General features: G+C 44.7%; 1 protein-coding gene across 5 annotated transcripts; it reads right to left on the bottom strand.

Moving 5' to 3' along the window:
• Window positions 1-1122: 1122 nt before the first annotated feature.
• Window positions 1123-22825, bottom strand: DENND10 (DENN domain containing 10). 5 transcript variants are annotated; one of them, XM_081105137.1, is made up of 9 exons: window positions 22705-22819; window positions 20150-20346; window positions 18000-18079; window positions 14763-14911; window positions 12833-12944; window positions 11230-11330; window positions 9825-9932; window positions 6351-6445; window positions 1123-2827 (listed from the first exon to the last, which is right to left on the bottom strand). In XM_081105137.1, the coding sequence occupies exons 1-9, from the start codon at window positions 22757-22759 to the stop codon at window positions 2651-2653; spliced, it is 1074 nt and encodes a 357-aa protein (XP_080961263.1). In that variant the 5' UTR covers window positions 22760-22819; the 3' UTR covers window positions 1123-2650. The 5 variants fall into 5 exon arrangements, with proteins under 5 accessions (XP_080961263.1, XP_080961264.1, XP_080961265.1 ...); XM_081105138.1 differs by having other exon boundaries at window positions 20150-20365; window positions 22705-22770; XM_081105139.1 differs by lacking the exon at window positions 18000-18079 and having other exon boundaries at window positions 20150-20365; window positions 22705-22825.
• Window positions 22826-23356: the final 531 nt, after the last annotated feature.

Genomic DNA, 23356 nt, shown 5'->3' with positions numbered 1-23356 from the left:
CAATCTCAGGAAGTGGAATAGTTGCATCAGACAGGATCACTCGCGTCACCCTGACCCCGCTCTCCCATTCAAGTCATCTCCAGAACTCTGTGGCCACTGCTACTGCCAGCTCAGCCCAGCAGCACCCCCTGCTGGTAATACTCGCCTTATTTCTGCCTGGCTCCCCGTCCAGGCTCCAGGTGGCTCTTCAACATCACACCTGCTTAATAGCCTTCAGTGGGTTCTCAGCACTTCAGGATCAAGTTCAAATTCCTCGCCATGCAGGCAAGGAAGAGCCTTTGCCTTACTCATCTCTTGCCACTCCCTTTCTTCACTCCGAAGCAACATCCAACTCCTCAGAGGCCATGTTCTCTCTGCTCTGGGCCTTCACACCTACTTTCCTCTGCTCTGGATTAACTCCTACTTATGCTTCAGGTCTGACTTGGACTTCAGTCACTCCCTCCAGGAAGCCTTCCAGGATTCCCAGTGCTGAATCAGATGCCTCTCCTGTGCTCCCAGCACTTGTGTCTAACACTTGCCACACCACAGTGCAGTGGCCTGTGTGCAGACCCAGTGCCCCTGTAGACTGTCCCTTGAGAGCAAGAACTGCCTTGTGCATCAAGGGAGCCCTAGGGTGCACAGTGCACTGTGCAAAGTAGGTACCCGAACATTTGCATCCTGGAGGAATGTTTCCAACACACCCTGCCCGAATATCAAAGGATGTATCTGGCTTTCAGTTTTCCCTGGGCCAGAATGATGCTTATCTCCAAATTTGATAAAAAGGGTTTCACAACAGCCTAAAAGGATAAAATTAGTCAAATTGATTTACCAGATGTCTCAGTGTAGCCCCAGGTTTAGACTAAACCAAAGAACAAAATGTACAAAGGCTCCAGATGAAGGCTTACCCACTACAGAAGAGAGTGGAAAGGTGAGGGCATCTTTTCAAGGAGACACCTTGAAGTTGGTTGCTCTAGGAACAGGCAATGGAGGACGTACGGGTGGGAGGAAAGGAGCCTGGACCCCTTCACTTTCAAAGACGTCTATTAATAACCCTCCCAGCACACCTGCACTTGGAAGGTTTTGCTTTTTTTGGAGTGGAGAGAATTAGAGAAAGGACACAATATTTCATCTACCTAAATATGGTTGAATATCAAAATATTTCCATTTTATTTCTGCATCATACATTTGCAATTTTAACAACTTTGATTAGCTAATGCAGTAATACAAAAATGAGGGAGAAAAAGATGTTAGTATTCATTTTCATAAAGTGCAGAATTAATTTTAAATTGTTTGCCTTAGTAAACAAAACCTCATTTCAGGTCCACCCTTACCCGAGAAGGAAGAGAAAGGGCTATTTTAAACTTTTTACTTAACAAATGAAAGATCCGATAAAGACAAGATTTTTTGCAGACATTTTTTTCTGGGTAAGATTTCCAAGGACAACAGGACTGACTGTAAAATAACCTTTCAGAGTTAATATGAATACACACAATAAAATAACAAGTACATAACTCAGACCTCCCTGCTTATTTTGCAATTTTTAGGTCTCCTATGATGAGAAAGGTACACAGCTGAACAGGAACAGGAACTTCTTATGTGGCCAAGTCACTTTTTACTGGAGTTACTTGAAGACCTCTGGTTTTTGCCCTTGCAGGCAGTTAAATCTTACACTCCCTTACCAATCATGTAAGTTGCTAGTCAGTTATAGACATTAATATTCAAAATGGGCTGCTTGTTTTTCTCTGCTATATAAGGACTGGCATCTTTCAAAGTAATATTGCTAGCAACAAGGTGAATTTCACTGACGGACACTGATGGCTTCAGCTTGCCCAATGCTTACCTCTGAGACAGTATAAATACGAATTATTAACGTTGTCTACTCAAGTATAAAATCTATGCAAAACCCTCATAACATAGGTAAAATGGTCAAAGGCCAAGAAAAAGATTTTTTCTTTTACAAGAAAGTGCAACTGCAGGGTCTTTTGAATGATCTTCTAGACCAGTGGTTCTCAACCTTCTGGCCCTTTAAATACAGTTCCTCATGCTGTGACCCAACCATAACATTATCTTCGTTGCTACTTCATCACTGTAATGTTGCTACTGTTATGAATCATAATGTATCTGATATGCGGGATGGTCTTAGGCGACCCCTGTGAAAGGGTCGTTCGACCGCCAAAGGGGTCGCGACCCACAGGTTGAGAACCGCTGTTCTAGACAGTCCTGCAGAAAACTTAGTTTGGCTCAGAAAGTACAGTTCCTCGTGAGGAATTAAAGTTCTTCCTAGAAGAATACAAAGCAACATTTCAGGCAGCTTTCTGAAAATAAATCATTCGTTTGTGGCGACACAATGAGACAAACGGGAACTTATAATCACGGAGGCTTTCGGATCTGCTGTGACTTACATGAGAACTCGACAGAGCTTTTCTCTCACTCCAGCCCATCAGGCCATGTTATAACTTATTTACGGTAGTTACAGCACTTTGTCCAACATGCTGACAGGTGTGAAACTAATCAGATAGAGAAAATCAAGTGTTTTGCTATGTTTCAGTGCTTTTCAGGTCAAATCTCAATACTTTCAAATAAATCATTAAAATATACCATTTTCTTTGTTATTTTCAGTATTACACATAGTTAGTGGGTGATCGTGTCCTCAGTGATACCATCCTGACAGTCAGATTTTCAGCATCTGCTCGGCTGCTGCTAGGTGGTACAGAAAGTTTTCTGTCGCAGGTGGGAATCGTCTTTGCTTTAGAGCCTCAAGATTGAGGACACGCTTTCCTCCATCGCCCGAAACTTCTGAAAAGGGTGCCAAGTTGGTGAAGATTTCTTTTGTTTTTAGGGAAATGTCCTTTAATAAAAACAGGAAAATATGCAATACGTTAGCACTGAAAAATGAGTAGTTTGTTGCATTTTAACGGAATTCTTCCTGCTATTTTAAAAAGTATATCAAATTAACTTTATAAACTAGAAAAAGTGAAACAAAGTTAGGTTAACAGAAAAATCAGTATCATGGATAATTTTTTCTGCCTCTGAACTTGCCTATTTGGGTACTTGACAGAAGTGGGATCATACAATATATGTCCTTTGGCATCTGGCTATTTCACTTAGAATAATGTTTCCAAGGTTCACCCATTTTGGGACTTCATGCCTTTTAATAATATTCCACGGTTCCTATACACCACACTGTGTTTGTCCGTTCATCCATTGATGTACATCCAGCTATTTTCACCTTTTTTGGCTGTTAGCAGTGCTGCTATGAACATGGGTGTACAAATATCTGAGTCCCTGTTTCAATTCTTCTTGATAAACACCCAGAAATGAATTGCCGGATGTATGGTAATGCTATGGTTAGCTTTTGGCGGAAGCCTGCTATCATTTCTAGAATAGATCTCCTGCCTGGGATAAGAAACCCAGCGCCTGCCACCTGGGCTTTATTCCTCTTCACCGACTCACATTCCTTTGGAGGGCTGAGGCCTCCCCAGAGCTCACATCAGTCATGTCCTTTTCTTGGTCTGCTGACATCATTAACCTTTCCAATATTTTTGGCCCTGGCCGGTGTGGCTCGCTTGGTTGGAACGTTGTCCTGTACACTGAAAGGTCTCGGGTTAGATTCCTGGTCAGAGCACAGACCCAGGTTGTAGGTGGAATCCCTGGTTGATCCATGTTTCTCTCTCTCTCTTTAAAAATTCAGTAAAAACATATCCTCAGGGGAGGATTAAAATATATCCTATATAATAAAAGCCTAATACGCAAATCAACCGAACAGCGGAACGACCAGTGGAACGATCGGTTACTATGATGTGCACTGACCATCTGGGGGCAGACACTCAAAGCAGGAGCTGCCCCCAGCCCGCAGGTGCCAGGCCAGCCAAGGCAGGTGCCAGTAAGCGCCCCCCCCCCCCAACCCCGCCCGATTGCCTTGCTGGTCGCCCTGCAGAGGGAAGCGAAGCGACCAGTGGTGGGGGGTGGGGCTGGCTGGCAAGCAGGTGGTGGCGGGGGGTGGGGTGGGGGGGGCCAGCAAGCAGGTGGCGCCAGGCCAGCCAAGGTGGATCGCCCCACCGGTCACCCCACAGATCGGCCCTGATCGCTGGCCAGGCCTAGAGACCCTACCCGTGCACCAGGCCTCTAGTGTATGTGTGTGTGTGTGTGTGTGTGTGTGTGTGTGTGTGTGTGTCCCTACAACATGCCGGACACATTCATTATACATTATACTGAGTAATCTTGTATCACTTTTAGTCCACTGAAAAACACGAATTCAAAACTCAAATTTACATATTTCACCAACTCTACAATGTAGAGTCAATATTTTTACTGTAATATTGACAGAGGGATGGATGGGCAGCTCCTTGGGACACAACCCACCCACTCTTCCTGTCCAGCTGGACGGCCCACCAGCACTGAATATAAAGAACAGCACTGACCGAACCTAGAGACAGAACCTAGCGAGAGAACACGGCAAAAGATCCTGGACAGAACCTGGCTACAGAACTTGGCTGGAGAACCTAGACAGAACATGGCAGGAGAACCTGGACAGAACCTGGCGACCGAACCTGGAGGAACCTGGCTAGAGAACCTGGCTATGATGATCACTTGAACGCTGCCTCCGTGTCATTCCTTCTTCACCGACTCCGTCCACACCTTTGGGGACCCCTGGACCTGCTGGGGCTGGACCCCAGCAAATATTTCTATTTATTATGATGTTATGGCCTGCCAGGGGCTCCTGAAGGGGAACCCAGCCCCAGTGTGGTTAAACCATAACATGCTCTCTTACTCCTGTTCTTAAAGATATGGGCCCTGGCTGATAGAGTGTCGGCCTGTGGACTGAAGGGTCCCGGGTTCAATTGCAGTCAAGGGCACATGCTCAGGTTGTGGGCTCCATCCCCAGTAGGGGGCGTGCAGGAGGCAGCCAATCAATGATTCTCTCTCATCACTGATGTTTCTATCTCTCTCTCCCTCTCCCTTCCTCTCTGAAATCAATAAAGATTATATATATATATATATAGAACAGCACTGCTGACGGGTCCCTGGCAAAACCTGTGGGCCCCCTCGCCCTTCAGCACTCTCTAGCTCATGTCACTTTCTCCAAGAGCCATCTGATCCCTCATCTGTTATACCTCAGCCCCTTGTTTCTGTCACAGCATTCATTTATCGAGGCTCACAATGATCTTCTTACTTATATTATTTTCTCTTCATCTACGCTAAAATACAGGCCACAAGGGCAGGCACTTTGCTCGCCGCTGCCCTGCGCTGCCCTGTGCAACCCCTGACATACAGTTGTTGCTCGATAAATATCACTGAAGTAAATGAATGGAGAAAAGAGCTAGGTGCAACCAGAAGAATAGGGCCTTCACATCAGATGAGGCCCCGAGGTAGGGGTCAGACGGGGAGACCATCTTTCCAGGCCCCTGGCCCCCAGCGTCGGAGACGGGTCTAGATGAGGCAGGGCCTGGGAGAGGCGAGGCTCAAGTGTATTCTGCAGAAGAGGAGCAAGTTGCTGGAAAGGGACGCAATGCACACTGGCAGCAGACAGAGGGGCGGAGGCCGCGAGCTGCGTGCAGAGGAGGCGTTTACACCACATGGAGAGGCGTAAATAAACCATTTGACCCTGGCCGGGTAGTTGTTGGTTAGAGCACCGTCCCGATACAACAAAGTTGCGGGTTCGACTCCCTAGTCAGGACAAAACAAGAATCAACCAATGAATGCCTAAATAAGTGGAACACCAAATCAATCTCTATCTCTATCTCTCTCTCTCCCCCCCTTACCCCCCTCTCTAAAATCAATTAAAAAGTAAAAAACAAAAACCATTTGCCATCCCAGTCTGGCAAGGGGAGAGGAGAGGGTCCACATGGCACTGTTGCCAGCTGCCAAGCAGAGCACAGAGGAGCCAGCCCTGCCGCGTGCGACACCAGTCTGCTGAGCTTGGCAGGGTCTGCATTTTCAATGTCCTGGAGACGTCACATCAAAGCTGGATTAAGACACTCTATCTGGTTCCCCATGTTCAGCAGCAACCTTCTCTATACAATTTGTTTCTCCATGAAAATTCTGCTAGGAGGAGAGAATGCACCGGCCAGTCCAGAACATCATTCCAGACCACTTAGAAGTTATATTTCTCACCATGCTTGGCTTCAGCACCAGCCCAGCCCCTCCCCCCCATAAAGATCTTATCCTCAGAGACTGATAGCTGATTGGCTATGGCAGCCCCCGCCTGTTCAATTCCAGCAGGTCCATCTGCAAACCTTCATGAGCATCTGCCCGCTGGTCTCTCCCAGTCACTTCCCTCTGTCACGTGCACAGCAGGGAAGGGGCAGCTCTGCGCACGACCCAGCAACACGGGTCAGGAACAGAGTTAAGTCATCGGGGTAAGGAGTTACCTGTATAACTTGGCTGTCCGATTTCTCCGGATCTTCTGCAGACTGAACAATTAGATGACCAATCTCTTTGTGCAGTTTGCCCATTGTCATGGCCTCTGGTGAGATTAAGAATATGTTGTGTGAATATTTAGAAGTTTAAATAATAAAAAACAGCCCTGACCGGTTTGGCTCAATGGATAGAGTGTCGGACTGCAGACCAAGGGGTCTCGGGTTCGATTCCAGTCAAGGGCATGTACTTTGGTTGCAGGCTCCTCCCCGGCCCGGCCCCTGGTCAGGATAAATGCAGGAGGCAACCAATCGATGTGTTTCTCTCACATCGATGTTTCTGTCTTTCTCTCTTCCACTCTCTCTAAAAATCAGTGGAAAAGTATCCACGAGTGAGGATTAAGAATAATAGCCCTAACTGGTTTGGCTCAGTGGATAGAGCGTCGGCCTGCGGACTGAAAGGTCCCAGGTTCGATTCCAGTCAAGGGCATGTACCTGGGTTGTGGGCACATCCCCAGCAGGAGATGTGCAGGAGGCAGCTGATCGATGTTTCTCTCTCATCGATGTTTCTAACTCTATCTCCCTTCCTCTCTGTAAAGAATCAATAAAATATATTTAAAAAAAAAAAAAGAATAATAATAATAGCCCTAAACGGTTTGGCTCAGTGGATAGAGCATCGACCTGTGAACTGAAGGGTCCCAGGTTTGATTCCGGTCAAGGGCATGTACCTTGGTTGCGGGCATATCCCCAGTAGGGGGTGTGCAGGAGGCAGCTTATTGATGTTTCCCTCTCATCCATGTTTCTAACTCTCTATCCCTCTCCCTTCCTCTCTGTAAAAAATCAATAAAATAGCCCTAGCTGGTTTGGCTCAGTGGATAGAGCGTCGGCCTGCAGACTGAAGGGTCCCAGGTTTGAATCTGGTCAAGGGCACATGCCTGGCTTGCAGGCTTGATCCCCAGAAGGAGGAGTGCAGGAGGCAGCCAATCAATGATTCTTTCTCATCATTGATGTTTCTATCTCTCCCTCTCCCTTCCTCTCTGAAATCAATAAAAATATTTTTTAAAAAATCAATAAATATATTTTTTAAAAATAATAATAAATAATAAATAATCATGCCATCTATCTGAAAATCTGAAAGATCAAACAGGGAATTTTCAAAAAGCAACTGACGCAGAGCTATTTGAGATCTTGCTCCCAGGTATATGTTGTCAGTTTGGTTCAAATAAAAATCTTATAAAAAAAATAAAAGCAACTGACAAACTCCCCCCTCCCCCCGATTTCCTTCTTGCTAAACACATGCTGGGCGGTAAAAGGCATAATCATGATTTATATACTTTGTTTCCACAACAAAAAACAACAACACACAAATACTAAACCAAATTTCTCCTTCATACCTACCTGATAAAAGGTTTTTTTAAAAATATATTTGATTGATTTTTACAGAGAGGAAGGGAGAGGGATAGAGAGTTAGAAACATCGATCAGTTGCCTCCTGCACATCTCCCACTGGGGATGTGCCCGCAACCCAGGCACATGCCCTTGACCAGAACCGAACCTGGGACCCTTCAGTCCGCAGGCGACGCTCTATCCACTGAGCCAAACCGGTGCTGGCCCTGATAAAGGTTTTTATTTTTCTCTAGACGGCACCTAATGAAAGCTTCTGACTACACACAAGTTGCCAAGAGCCTGACTTTCCTGTCCAGGTCTTTACATTAGGAATTCTCGTTTATCTTTCTGGCAGGAATATTGTGAAAGCGCTTCCTGACAGTCCCGCGGGAGCCCTGAACATTCAGTGTGGCAAGGCCCTCAGCCGGAGCGGAGAAAACCACCTCCGCTGCATTACTTAGAAGCAGCGCTACTCTCTGCAGCAAGGAGAGAAACAAATTTGCTTGTCACCCCAAGGGACAAACGTGAATGGTGCTGACCAGGATGAGCCCATTTTACAGACTCAGAGCAACATATGGCAGCAAGATGGCCACCCTGTCAGCAATTTAAGTGGCCCGGCCGCAGCTAGCTTTCTGTCACTTTTGCTTGAAGGTCGTATTGCCTAAAGATGATTTTATATTTAAAATTTTTGACCATGAGCATGCATTATGTTTGCAATTTTAAAACAAATGAAAGAAAGTAGTTCTGGTTCTAACAAAGTCCCTCATCAGCCAGCACTCAGCTATTCCTACTTTCAGGAGAAAGATACATAAATGACAACAGAAAAGCTGCCCCAGGAATTCCCACCTATAACCAGCACCTCAGAAGTGCCTGGGCACAGGCACAGTTAACTCAACCTTTACCATTTTACACAGCTATAATCTGGGACAATTTCGCTTCCAGAGATGACACTAGAACACCCTTTCTTGATCGTAGCTCCAAGAATCCTTTCACTTCCTGGCTTACTGGGACATCCTTCGCACAGATTTTCCAGAGGGTCACAGCCAACCCTTTTGCAGTGACAAATGTCCCCATGTTCTTTAATAATGTTTCCTTCAGGAGGTGCGGCCTGTTTCCTCTCCCTTAGTGGGACTCGACTTAATGGCTTGCTGCTGACAAATAGAATATGGAGGAAGTGATGTGTGACTTCTGAGACGAGGCCATAAGGGCACTGTGGTCTCCTCTCTTCTCTTGGGAAGCCAGCTGTCAGGTCATGAGAACACCCAAGCTGCCCTATGGAGAGGCCCACGTGCAAGGGCTCCTGCCAACAGCCATGTGAGTTGGCTGGGAAGTGCAGCCTCTTGCCCCAGCTGAGCCTTCAGATAACTGCAGCCCTGGCACTATGTTGATTGAAAACTCACGAGAGCCCTTGCGCCAAAACCTCCCAGTTAAGTCAGTCCTGAGTTCCCGTCCCACCAAAACTGTGAGATAAATATCTGTTGTTTTGAATCACTAAGTTTAGAAGGGATTTGTTATACAGCAATAGATAATATACCTTGTTTAAATATAAAGTGGAGAAACAGATGAAGACTATCTTATTAACATATACTGTGCAGCATAAGCATCGAGGATTATTACTAACACTAGAGGCCCTCGGGTCCCTCGGCCTGGCCTGTGCCCTCTCCCAATCCGGGACCCCTCAGGGGATGTCGGACTGCCGGTTTCGGCCCAATACCCGGAGGCCAGGCTGAGGGACCCCACCAGTGCACAAATCAGTGCACCAGGCCTCTAATATGCATATAAGATCTTTGGTTAATGATCTCTTCCCCACTCCCCCCTACCCTCTGAGATTCATCAATCTGTTCCATGTTTTCATACCTATGCATTGAGCATCTGCCCTCTGGTGGTCAGTGCAAATCATAGCTACTGGTTGAATGGTCGCTTAGGCTTTTATATAGAAAGATAGATGGCTATGCCTGTAAGAATAAATGCTGTGTTCTAGACACACAAATCCCTCCAGCAGTTAAGTAGGCTCTCAAATACTGGTTTTAGAGAATCAGTCTAAAAAAATACAACTGCTTGGCTTACATCTTGTACCAGCAACAGAACAGAACAGAAAACTAACCTTTCGCAAGTGGGGCAATGGTAATCTCACTCTCTGCCAGATTCACAAACACGTCGTACAGGTCTGCTCTATTGCTCACCTCCGAGTCTACAAATCCGGCGATGTAACCTGTGTTAGAGATGGGGTACGAAGAAATCACATTGTGAACACATCAAGAGAATTGAGTCTGAAAAGCTCACCAGCTGCTTCTTTTCACTGCTTTACTTATTCAGGGCACGTCAGCTGTGCCCTGTGGCATTTACTGAGACTACGTTATTGTCAGTTGCCTGAAGAAACTCACATAACTCAAAATGTTCCAAAGCCAGACTTCAGTGTCAACAAAGGAGAATGCTTTTGGGGCAAAAATGACAGACGAGACAGAAAGTAGCAGGATGCTTTTGATCAGCGTTCCCCCTGTAGGTCCTCGTCTTCAAGGTATCATAGCCAAACACCCCGGTTTCTCACGGAAAGTGGGTGGAAACAGTATCATCATCATTCACCAATTTCAGGACTGATACAGTAAGTGCTAAAGGAATCAGGGCAACTCCAGAATTAGCAGACCTTTGGAATTGGTGTGAAGATAACAATTCCCAGACTTTTCATATTTCTTTAAAAATATGGTTTTATTGATTTTCGAAAGAGAGGATAGGGAAAGAGCAACATCAATTGGCTGCATCCTGCATGCCCCCTACTGGGTATCAAGCCATCAACCTGGGCACGTGCCCTGACTGGGAATGGAACCAGTGACCTCTTGGTGCCTGGGATGATACTCAACCAACTGAGCCACACCAGCCGGGCATACAAATATAACAACAGCACTTAAAAATAATTTTATTATTTTCTTTAAGGAAAAAATATAACAAGGCTCATGTTATACTCTAAATCAAATCACTGATAAGGAAACTTTAAGACTTGACAAATTAAAAACAAGTTATATTTTGATGATGGCTGCATAACAATGTGAATGTACTTAATGCCACTGCACTACACACTTAAAACTGATTAAACTGAGCCCTGGTCAGTGTGGCTCAGTTCGTTGAGCATCATCCCCTACCATGAAAGGTTTTGGGATTCCCAGTCGAGGTGTGTGTGGAAGGCAGCAGGTCGATGTCCTCTCCTATGATGTTTCTCTCTCATACCCCTGCCCATTCCCTCTCTCTGGAATCAATAAACATATCCTCAAGTAAGGATTTTTAAAAAGTAAAAAACAAACAAGATTAAGATAAGAAATTTTGTGTTACATATATTTAACCCAATTTTTTTCTAAATTAAAGGGGGGGGGGGGATTGGTTCCATTTGCCAAAGAAATAATAACTGATCAGTACTCTTCTTAGGAATGCACACACACACACACAAAAACCCAAAAAACCAAAGAACCAAGAAATCCTAGTTAAAGCCAAGCCCTGCTCTGGGTGCTGTGGCCTACCTGTGCACAGCTGCAGGGCTTCCAGCTCATCAGCATCCAGGTGCACGTACGAGTGAAGTATGGTCCAGTCCTGTCGATGCCACACCAGGGCAGGCAGGGTTCTGGGGAATCAAAGTGAGAACGCAAATGGCTGCTGGCCTGCACTTGAGCGACTCGGCTTGCCCTCTTCCCTCTTCTTCGGGGGAGGACTGGGTATGAGAGGCGAGGGGAGAACCAGCCCTAAAAGGGCCAACAGCTCCAGGCTTTAAACGAAAGTAACGCAATGTTTTAAACTCTGCTTTTTAGCTACAAAAAGCTCAAGGTGGAGTTTCAAAAGAAACTTGGCAAAGAGAAATGCTTCAAAGGTTTTCCTCCAAACATCCTATGCTGCAGACTGCCATGGAGAGGGAGTCTCAGATCTGAGGGTACAATCTAAAGAGGGCTCTTTCAGAAAAAAAAAAAAAAAAAAAATTTAAATCTTATTTTTATTAAATACTAGAGGTCTGGTGCACAGATTCATGCATTGGTGGGGTCCCTCAGCCCGGTCTGTAGGGTTTGGGCTGAAACCAGCTCTCTAACATCCCACGAGGGGTCCTGGATTGTGAGAGGGTGCAGGCCAGGCCAAGGGACCCCACCGGTGCACAAATTTGTGCACCATGGCTCTGACATCCCCCGATGGCTCTGGGGTGTGAATGAAGCAGATTCAGGGCAGACAGTGCCCCAGCAGCAACCTAAACTACGGCCAATTCAGCAAGGAATGGGGCTCCCTCCTCTACTGGTTGGAGCATCTGCCCCTGGTGGTCACTGCGCGTCATAGCTATCGGAGAACAGTTGGACGGTCACTTAGGCTTTTATACAGATAGGTGTTTTTATTGATTTAAGAGAGAGGGAAGAAGAGGGGAGGGAGGGAGGGAGAGAAAAACATCAATGTGAGAGGAAACATCAATCAGCTGCCTCCTGCACACCCCCTACTGGGGATCTAGCTCACAACCTGGGAATGTACCCTTGACTGGGCGTTGAACCAGTGACTTTTTGGTACATGGGATATCGCTCAACTAACTGAGCCACCTGGGCCAGGGTGCAAAAAATTTTTTTGAAGTCTCTCATTTCATACTTAATTCCAGTCAAACATGAATCCGTGTACCGGGCCACTAGTTTATTATAAAAATAAGAGAAGAGTGTGGTAAAACTGAACAGAAAAACAACTTACTAAACAGGGGTTAGGAAACTATGACCCCACAGGTAGTTCCTGTCTTTGCACATAAAGTTTTATTGAAACAGCCATGCTCATTCACTTATGGAGGTACCCATGACAGTTGAGTAGTTGGGGCAGAGACCATAAGGTCTACAAGCCTAAAATATTTCCCCTCTGGCAAAGAAAATTTTGAAAACTCCCTGCTCTAAAATATTCACATTTCTAAAATTAAAGAAGAATCTGTCCAAATTCAGTGACCTTGAATTGCTAAAAAAATCTAAACTGGATCATTAGACCAAAACGGTACTTCAACCCCCAGCCAACATATTCTATTTTTACCAAATGTGCAACAGAACAGAGCATACAGTAACACAGTGTCCTAAATTACCCACCAACAACATTACACTGTTCAATGATTAGAGGGAATACCTGGTAAACTCCTGGACAACTTCTATTTTGGGGTGATAGACGACAATTCTTTTCTTTAGCATCAGTGCTGTGTGTAAGATAACTGTTTCCATTCCAAACTGAGATACAATGTCTTAAAACAAAAGAAATTATAGCATTACTACATTAAATATTATATAAGAAAATAAAGTTTTGATTGGAAAGAACTCTTATCACATGAATTCAAAATTATTTTTAACACAGAGAATAAATTTCGATAAATGCTGTAAGCACAGAAGTATCTTATCTGGTGGATGGGCATTTCAATCCATACATCTGCTCCAGGGTGGGCGTCACAGCTGCCTACACCTGTCCCTCCAGGGACTCTATGCTGGACACACACATAAAGCCACACTCACAAGAAAGTGGAGTAATGGTACAAAGGGAACCAGCACTGTCATCAAAACTCCTTTTTTTGTTTGTGTCAATCCTCACCCAAGGACATTTATTCCATTGCTTTACAGAGAGAGAGTGGAAGGGAGTAAGAGGGAAAGGGAGAGAAACAGCAATGTGTGAGAGACACATCAATTTGTTGCATCCCACACATGCTCCCTGACTGGGTGGGGGTGGGGAGCAAACCCACAACCCCGGTATGTGCCCTTGACATGCAATTGAACCATCGACCCTTTGGTTCCAGGGCTGACGCTCTAACCACTGAGCAACCAGTCAGGGCAAAACTCAAGTTTTAAAAAATATTCACTGATCGGCCCCTCCCACCCACCCACATCATTACTTAAGTCCTTTGAGATAGCTGGGTGACACCTGGCACCTCCACAGGGATGCTTAGAAACCATACAGAACAGTGGCATTAGCAGTGAAGACAGGCAGGCGCTGTGGGGGGATGAGAGGAAAGGCTGGCGTTGCCCCTGAGTTCTGCTCTCCTCCCTTTCTTAAGAGCCCCAAAGTCTGTGGCTTTAGTCCTGGACTGTCCCTGCCATTCTGGATGTTCCAGGTAGGAGAAAAAGGCAGGGAGCTGGGCGAGAAGCCTGGGTCCAGGCCTGAGCGTCCAGATGGAAGAGGTAACTGCTCTGATTTAAGGAAAGAGCACTGTGGAAGTCAGTGGAGCCCTGGGATGCAGCTTACTGGTGAAAGAACATTCTATTTTTAAAGTCAGAATCTGTGCTCGCTTCGGCAGCACATATACTAAAATTGGAACGATACAGAGAAGATTAGCATGGCCCTTGCACAAGGACATGCAAATTCATGAAGCGTTCCATATTTTATTTTATTTTTTAAATATATTTCATTGATTTTTCACAGAGAGGAAGGGAGAGGGATAGAGAGTTAGAAACATCGATGAGAGAGAAACATTGATCAGCTGCCTCCTGCACACCTCCTACTGGGGATGTGCCCGCATTCAAGGTACATGCCCTTGACCGGAATCGAACCTGGGACCTTTCAGTCCACAGGCCGATGCTCTATCCACTGAGCCAAACCAGTTAGGGCAGAAGTGTTCCATATTTTTTAAAAAAGTCAGAATCTTGGCCTGGCCAGAGTGGCTCTCGATTGAGTGTTGTCCCATGTACGGAAGGGTCACAGGCTTGATCCCCAGTAGGGGGCATGCAGGAGCAGCCGACTGATGTTTTGCTCTCACATAGATGTTTCTCTCTCTCTTCCTTCCTCTCTCTCTAAAAATAAAAAATATATATACATTAAAAAATAAATTCAAGCAAAACAGTAAAAATCAGAATCTTTTGGAAAGGAACACCACAAAAGTCTGCTTTCCTGTGACAGAATTCTAATCAAATTAGGAAATGGAGAAGCTGAAGTCCTGTCCTGTAGAGAACATACATGTTCTGTAGACAATCTATGTGGAAAGATGGAAAACAGAGCTACTGAATGACTGTCTTTGGCTTGGGGTTTTGTCGTCGTCGGGATGAATGAATCTGGGATGGGTTTGTTTTCTTGTTACCTTTGATGGAGCCTGCGAGGTATGCCTTTCGGACATCGAAGTCCTTGCTAAGGAAAGAGCCGTTTTCTTCACTCTGGCATATCCCCTTGGTGAGAACGGCAATATAACTCTCCATCATTTTAACTGGGCTCCCGTGTTTCAGGTACATTCTGGAAGAAAGGACAAAGAGCCATCATGCTTTTATTTCACACGAACCACATGGAGCAATGCACCAAGACTAGGCGTGGGCACTTTCTAAAGAGTTGAAGCCTACTTGCTTATACACTCTGAATGCCAGATCTTTTCCTGGCAAGTGATAATTCTAAAATTTAATTTGAAGATGTGTTTATAAAAAAGCACCACCTGAGACACCTTGGACAGTTCTCTGCAGCTGCTCCCGCTTTCTATGTGGGGAAGCCTGCTACAGTCCACTAGGGCAGGAGAATGAACCATGGCCTCCTGGGCCCTCCTTCTTCTCAGGAACATTGTACACTTATCTCTTTCTCTGTCTTACATTCATTCACAGCGGGTGTTCTTAGCCATAACAACTGTTTTATTGCTTGAATTTCCTTTGACAAGAAAGGTGGTTTATGCAGTGATCACAGAGAAAGCAGTAATTAGTTGTGAAACCTGTATTTAATATCAGAGTCCCAGAGATAACTATATTTAGATCATTAAGAAAGCAAACTCCTTTAAGTTTTTGGTGATAAATGCACACTAGATACATTCATCAAGTTAAATCTTCCAGAAAATGCTGACAGGAAACTGGCTCCGTTTATAGCTCGCCTGTGAAATCAATCCCTCCCCCGGAAATCTCTTCCGATGAGTAACGAAATCTAAATTTTGCTGGGAAAGCAGGGCTGGGTCTACTTGGGCCTTTTAGCAGCTGGGATAGAAAATTGGGAGGAAAATAAAACCAATGTTTAAGTTAGATCACTTGAAAATGATACTTATTGTAGATTACGTTTCATTAAGATAATGAAGAAGAGTTTTAACTGTTTACCAAATTTTGTCAGTCACCAGTGTTTTTCTATTTTTTTCAATGTACAAAATGAGAAAAAAAGGTACAGAACAATGACGATGGCAAGCTATCATATATGTAAAATATAGTCAAGCCATGAACTCAGCCACATGCTTACACACGGAGACAGTGTCTCCAGTTGGATAGAAACAAAACAGGCCAGGAGCTGCCTCGGGGGTGGGGGTCGGGAGGTAGCACTGGAGGCTGGGAACGGAGAAGGGACTTAGCTTTCACCGTATACCCTCCGGCACAGGTGGTTTTTTAACTCTGTGCTTATATCACCACCCCAAACACACAAAAACCAAAACCATACCATTACAATTATAAAATAGAAACAAGAGACAGTCAGGAAAAGAGAAACATAAGAAAGGTAGGATAAGACGACTTCCCACATGACAACCCTGGGCCATGAGACTAGACAGAGGAAGGAATTCCACCAAAACCATTTCATAGGAAAAGCACAGCCCAGGGGCCATATTCCGATGGAGCGCCACAAGCTGTCATACTTGGCTTAGACAACGGACTGTAAGTGGGCCTGGTTCTCTACCAGAACCATTAGCTGGAGGGACCAGAAGAGGAAGAGGTTCATGCCAACTGACCTGGATCCCATAGAGGGAATGAACCCCGAGCCCCCATGTGGGCCTCTACCGCCACCTCAGCAGCATGCTGTGGAAGGAATGCCTGCCTGCTTCTCTCAGCAGGCACGGAGGGAGCATGTCCATGGTAACCTCACCATTATAAAAACATGCCTAATCACTATGGTACACACCTGAACTAAGATACTGCATGTCAACAGTAACTGAAAAATTAAAAAATGTATTTTAAAAGTGTTTGTCTCTGTGCATGTGAATGCAGACACATGCATTCATGGGGAGAGAGGTGTGTGCATGCATGCACCTGAGTACACTGGTGTGTACACATGTAAGGTAAGCAGGAGAGTTCACTAAGAGGCAGGAGCAGAGGAGGGGGCTGGCAATAGCTCTGAGTCCTCCTTTCCTTGCACAGGAGCAGGAGAGAACCCAGAATGCGACAATGCCATGGCACCACCGAAGCTGAGAAACCCCCTGGGCTTCCTGGAATTCAGTGACGTAACCTAACCCTGACTCAATCAAATGAAATGGGAGTCTAATGTTTGTTCAAAAACACCTTTACAATGTTTTTAGTTCACAGCTGCTGGACAGTGTCTCTCCTAACAATAATAATTTCTTTTTGTACCATATTAGCAGACAACTGTTGATATTCCACAGTGAGCCATACACCTGGAATTTATCTTAGGACAAGAAGTCTTTCTCAGCATAGCTGGCTGCAAAAACAGTAAAACTTCATTTTGTCAAAATACAACCTAACTGAAACCCTTAGGTTATGAGAAGGTATTCTTATGCTATGTTGTGTGTGTGCACATAAAAATGGCAAAAAGGAAACCATTTATCAGGCTTTTAGTGGGAGAAACAAAACTCCCCTCGTTCACCCCAAACACAAACTATTCCCTGGGTGTGAGCTTGAGGGCTGAGTAATACAGAACATCGAGACTTCTAAGTCTATCTAGTGTCAACAATATTTTAAAAAAACTAAGCTAAAACCCTGTAAAAGTTTTCATTACAGAAAAAAGCCAATATTCCTCACACACAAGAAAGATTTAATAAAGTCTGCTAGATATACTTACCAAGGCAAGAAAGTAAATTGATGCATTTTAGATAATTTTTTTCAACAACTAGGATGAAACTAAAGAAGTCTACTTGAATCACAATTAACCAATTAATCAGTTTTTCAGCTCATTATTCCAGCTAAGAAATGTTTTCCTGTGCTTTAGCATAATTCAAAATGCTAACTTTTGAATTATTAACTTTCCCCAAAATGATTCCCACACAGACCTTGCCACATACAAAGCAGCCTGCCACTTCATAAAGCACTTAATTTATCTGTCCTGTTTAGAAAAATTCTAGATTGCAAATGAGTAGAAGTAACAGACCAAAAATGGCAAGTGACTCAAAACACCCAGACACCACAACAGTTGTGCAAACTTTTTCTCCTCCCCTCGACCATTTTCCCAAATAAGAGGAGCAGTGTCATTGAAGCCAAAAAGCAAGTTCCTCTTTATGAAACAGTCTTCAAAGGGCCAGTAAAGATTCAGTTGGGGAGACAAAGGGGAAATCGACTTCCTCGGTGTAGAAATCTGCTCTGTGATACTAAGATCTTCATTTTTGTATATTAGTATTTAACACAGTTTTCATACAGACCTACACAATATCCTAGTGAAGGCGGCATATTTCTCTGGGTTAAAATCTTTGGCGGTCAGAACAATAGAAAAATGAGTCACCTGTCCAAAAGAAACAAAAAAAGTACACTTTTTAAAGACACTTTAATAGAATTAATTTTTATTACTACATTTTAACAAACCTCTTGTACAAGATATACCAGCATAAAAAGGAAAAGACCAAAATGTGACCAAGTCTTCACTGCTTCTTTATACTCTTATATGTATATCCACACATATAAAAAGTTACACGGAATATATATTGCATTTCCTACATGAGACTGTAATACTTTGCCAGTGTTTTTTGAAAACAAAAATATTTCAAATATCAAAAATGTGAATTTTTATTTTAAACCCCCTCACATCATCAAAACAGAACTAGGAATACTATAACAGACCTACCAATTTAGCAACTATTTTTTATTAATGAAATAGAAGGATGGGAAACAACAAAAATATATCGCAGTAAAATGCTTACAGTAAAAATTATACCGTTCCAGAAATAGTTAATTCCCAAAAGTTGCTATATAATCTAAAGGGCACTGTTATAATAGGCTTCATTTATTTATATACCTCTATTATTATAAATATAAATTTCTGATAATCATTACGCCTATTATTATTCTCATTAGTGAGACAAAATTTGGAGCTTTACAAAAGCAAAGCATTTAAGAAATACATTTTAAAAATCATATTTTGAAGGGTAAAATTTCAAAATCTTGCTATATTTCAAATCTGAAAAATAAATTTGAAATCGCTGTTGTTATAATTTGATAGTCTGCAGGGTAAAACTTAGTAAGTCTACCTGAGAATACATCAAGACTTTACAGCAAGAACTTAATAAACATAAACCAAAGATTTTATAACATGTAGAAAACTATTTTTTTGCAAATTTACATTGTCTAATTATGAATTTCTATTTTGTCTTAAACCTCTACCAGTTTCGAAATTGTTGCCTTCCTGTTATTTTAAATGTAATTCCTTACATTTAAACTGGTATCTTGGACATGCTCCATACAGCTGGTTATTGGCTGTAAAATTATCCCTGAAAAGATAAGTCTCCATCAGGAACATGCCAGGAGCTCAGCCACTTCCCCCCAGTATTATTTTCTTTGAAAAAACCTGCTGCTTGTTTGGATGCTCACAGGGACCACATAGTGGCTTTCAACATGTCACCCTGACCCTGTCCATGTCGAATGACACAACAAAAAACCTACTGAATACTTATTTCCTTAATAGTTTCCTTAATTATCCTTTCTATTTTTAATATAGCCTTAACCAGCCACAAACAAATAAAAAAAAATTTTTCTTTATGGCAAGGATAATTATATCCTCTAAAATAGTTTTTAATGATGGAAAAAAACACTTCTAATCAGGCATTACTTTGAAAGTACTTCTACATCAGTGGTTCTCAACCTTCTGGCCCTTTAAATACAGTTCTTCATGTTGTGACCCAACCATAAAATTATTTTCATTTCTACTTCATAACTGTAATGTTGCTACTGTTATGAATTGTAATGTAAATATCTGATATGCAGGATGGTCTTAGGCGACCCCTGTGAAAGGGTCGTTCGACCGCCAAAGGGGTCGCGACCCATCGGTTGAAAACCGCTGTTCTACATATTTCTATTCCATCAGAGTATAACCCGAACAAGGCTTCACCACACCAACCACAGGGTCAGTCACATAATACACACCAACAAATATTTATAGGATGAATGAGAGTGAAACATGAAAGAGAACATTCCCAAAGAAAATCATATGTAGCCTTAGCCGGTTTGGCTCAGTGGATAGAGCATCAGCCTGCAGACTGAAGGGTCCCAGGTTTGATTCCGGCCCATGGCACAGGCCCAGGATGCGGGCTAGATCCCCTAGAGGGGACGTGCAGGAGGCAGCCAATCAATGATTCCCTCTCATCACTGATGTTTCTCTCTCTCTCTCTCTCTCTCTCTCTCCCTCTCCCTTCTTCTCTGAAATCAACAAAAATACATTACAAAAAAAAGAAAATCATATTTAATGTTTTGCAAAAGCATACTGTGAATGATAAAACCTAAAGCTAAAATGAGTTACTGGAATAATCTTGCATCACTTTAAATATTTTTGTTTTGTTTTTTTACCTTTACACAGTCATACCTTTTTCAAAACTGAAGAATCTGGAACTTCAACTGTTGTGATATAAAACCATGTTCTTCTGTACTGACCGAAGACGAAGGGATGGAGGAGCCTGTTTTCCTCTGTAAGGCAGCATTTCCTCAGCAGCAGATTCCGTAACGTAGCTGTCGTGGAAGGATAACACCACACCCACAGAACTTCTCCATTTGTGTCCTTTTCTAGGTGGAAAGATGGTCACTGTGAGAATGTCAAACAGCAGCAAGGAAGTGAATTGATTGGTTACTCAGAAGCACTTAGTGGAGTCACTTTTAACATCCTATTTTACAAAGCACCCCGGAACTGGTGAGACCCCTAATTCCCACCTACCTCTACTGCTCAAATTACCTAGCTCTCCTGACCTTGAATTTTAGGCTACTCGAGTAAATCATCTTACATACTGATTGTGCAGGTTCTATATTTAAAACTTCAATTTCATCAGCAAAGTAAACACCTCAATAACAAATGAGGAGCAATCCACTATTAATAAAAACTCCAAGCAAAAATAGTCTAAATTTTAGAGAAAGTTATTGCACATATAGCACTAAGAATCTAGATTTTGATCTAAAGACTTAAAAAATACTTATTATGGAAAATATCAAGTATATAAAAAAGCAGAGAGAATAATAAAATTCCCCCATCTCCATCACTCATCACGCAGCTTCAACAATTACCAACATCTGGCCCTCCTTGTCTCATAAGGGGGAGGAGCGTTTCCCCTTCCATTATTTTGAAGCAAGCCCCTTTATTCTTCAAGTCAACACGAAAAATAAAAAGCCTGCTGAATTGAAAATGATTAAGCCATCTTTTCCTTCACTGTTAGCAAATAAAGTCAGAGTTTAACTCAGCCTTAATTCAGAAGGACTTCGGGCAGGACTAAGATGATGAAGTTACTTAGGTTTTGCTTTGAAACAGTTTTAAAACCACATTTAAGAAATTTTCAGATGGGTATGCGATGCATGGGGATGATCGCTTAGTCAGTTACAAAATGTCTAATCACTGGGGTGTACACTTAAACTAATATAATATTGTATGTCGAACTGCAATTAATTAAAAAATAAAAAATGATTTAATTTTTCTAAAAAGGCATGAATACAGGAAGCCATTTCCAGATAAATGCACTTCTTTGAGGCACTGAAAAGTAATCAGCACATTTCGCCCGTTTTTCTCAACCCAAGCAACGTTCTTGTATACACCAGGGAAACAGCGTCTAGGGCAGTGGTTCTCAACCTTCCTAATGCAGTTCCCTTTAACACAGTTCCTCATGTGGTGGGGACCCCCTGACCATAAAATTATTTTCGTTGCTACTTCATAACTGTAATGTTGCTACTGTTTTGAATCGTCATGTAAATATCTGATATGCAGGATGTATTTTCATTGTTACAAATTGGACATAATTAAAGCATAGTGATTCATCACAAAAACAATATGTAATTATATATGTGTTTTCCGATGGTCTTAGGCGACCCCTGTGAAAGGGTCGTTCGACCCCCCCAAAGGGGTCGCGACCCACAGGTTGAGAACCGCTCAAGGGGTTTGTAAAAATCTCAATAGAATACTTTTTCAAAGGACATGGCACATAGGGAACCGACCGACGTTCATTCCAGCAACCCCGTGCTCGCCATCGCCTATCAAATGAATGGTTCCTTGAACCGCCCAACCCTGGCACACGGCACGCCCCCCCCCTCACCTCCCCCCGCGCCCGGCACACATCCCGGGCGGCTCGAAGATCCCAACGTACTTCCTCATCCATTAATTCTCCAACACCAACGGGTCTCACCCATGTGATTAAGTCGACACCCGTGCTGCGTGCACCAGCTGTGTCTCAGACGATGCCGGGGTCCCCCACGGGCTCAAATTGGGGCTCTGGGACAAGACTGCAAGCGTCCTAACCCCGGTTCCGCCGCTTTCTAACGTGCGTCGGTGGACACCTGGCCTCGAGCTACTGCCCCGGAAAGTGTGCATCAAACGTTACCCACAGCCCCCGGGAGCCGAAGTGAGTTAAACGGAGACAATCCAGGCATAGAACGCTGCACCCGGAGCTGGTAGTCGGCCACCGCGTCGCCAATCGCTGGATCACATGATCCAGGCCAGCCGGGCGCCGGGCGGGCAGTCACGCCAGGCGTCCCCTCCCCCGAGGGACCCCGGCCCAGCCGCCTCCCCGCCTGAGAGCGGCTCTCGGTCCAGCCGGAGTCCCGCCTGCACAGCGGCCCCCTCGCAGCCGAGGGAGCTCGGTCACCTTCCACGGCCGGGCTAGTCTGCGGCCCGGAACGTCCAAGAGCTCCCCTCCCTGGACCTAGGAGGCCCGAAGGGTCGCTCCGCCCCGCCGCCCGAACCCGGAGGGCACCAAGGGCGGAAGGGCCCACGGCCGCGGGTCAACCCCAGCGCCGAGGAGGCCGGGCCGCGCCGCCCCCTGCCCAGGCCCAACGTGGAGGGGGTCGCGCCCTCCCCACCGAAGGGGGCGGGGGGAGGAGCCACCCAGGCCCAGGCGGAGGCGGAACTGGGGTGCGGGCCTGGGGGCAGGGCGCCTGCGTGCTCACCGATCAGCCCGACTCCGAGCATCAGCTGAGTGTCCGCCGCCCCATCCGCAGCCATCTTCCGCCGCCGCCGCCGCAGCGCGCTGCTCCCAACGCCCCGCTCGCAGGCTCCGCCCCCTCCTCCAGGGCCCGCCTACCCATTGGCCCCACCCGCTGGTTGAGGCTCCGCCCCTCCTCCAGACCCCGCCCCATCCCCGGAGGCCGCGTCCCCGCCCCACTCGTCCAGACTTCCTCCCAGCGCCTCCATTCACCTTCAGCCCTCGGTTCTTCACACTCAGAAGCCTCGCAGCTTCCCACCGTTTATCTAATGCAGATTTTCATCCGCCTTCTCCTCAACCCATTCCCTCGGGCTTTCCTCATTCGACCTCTGCACTCCGCTAAAAAGAGAAGTCCCGCCCTGGCTGGGTTGTTCAGTGGTTAGAGCGTCGGCCTGCGGACTGAGGGACCACAGGTTCCATTCCAGTCAAGGGCACATGCCTGGGTTACTGGCTCAATCCCCAGTAGGGGGCGTGCAGGAGGCAGCCTAATAATGATTCTCATCATGGATGTTTCTATTTCTCCCTCTCCCTTCCTCTCTGAAATCAATTTAAAAAAAAAAAATGTTAAGAGGAGTCCTGAAGATGGACGAAGGGTCTCCATTCATTCATTCAGCCAT

Source organism: Myotis nattereri (assembly GCF_964212035.1).
Source record: "Myotis nattereri genome assembly, chromosome: 13".
Lineage (NCBI taxonomy): Eukaryota > Metazoa > Chordata > Mammalia > Chiroptera > Vespertilionidae > Myotis > Myotis nattereri.
Note: the sequence above shows the minus strand (reverse complement) of the source record. Positions and strands in the feature narration are given on the sequence as shown.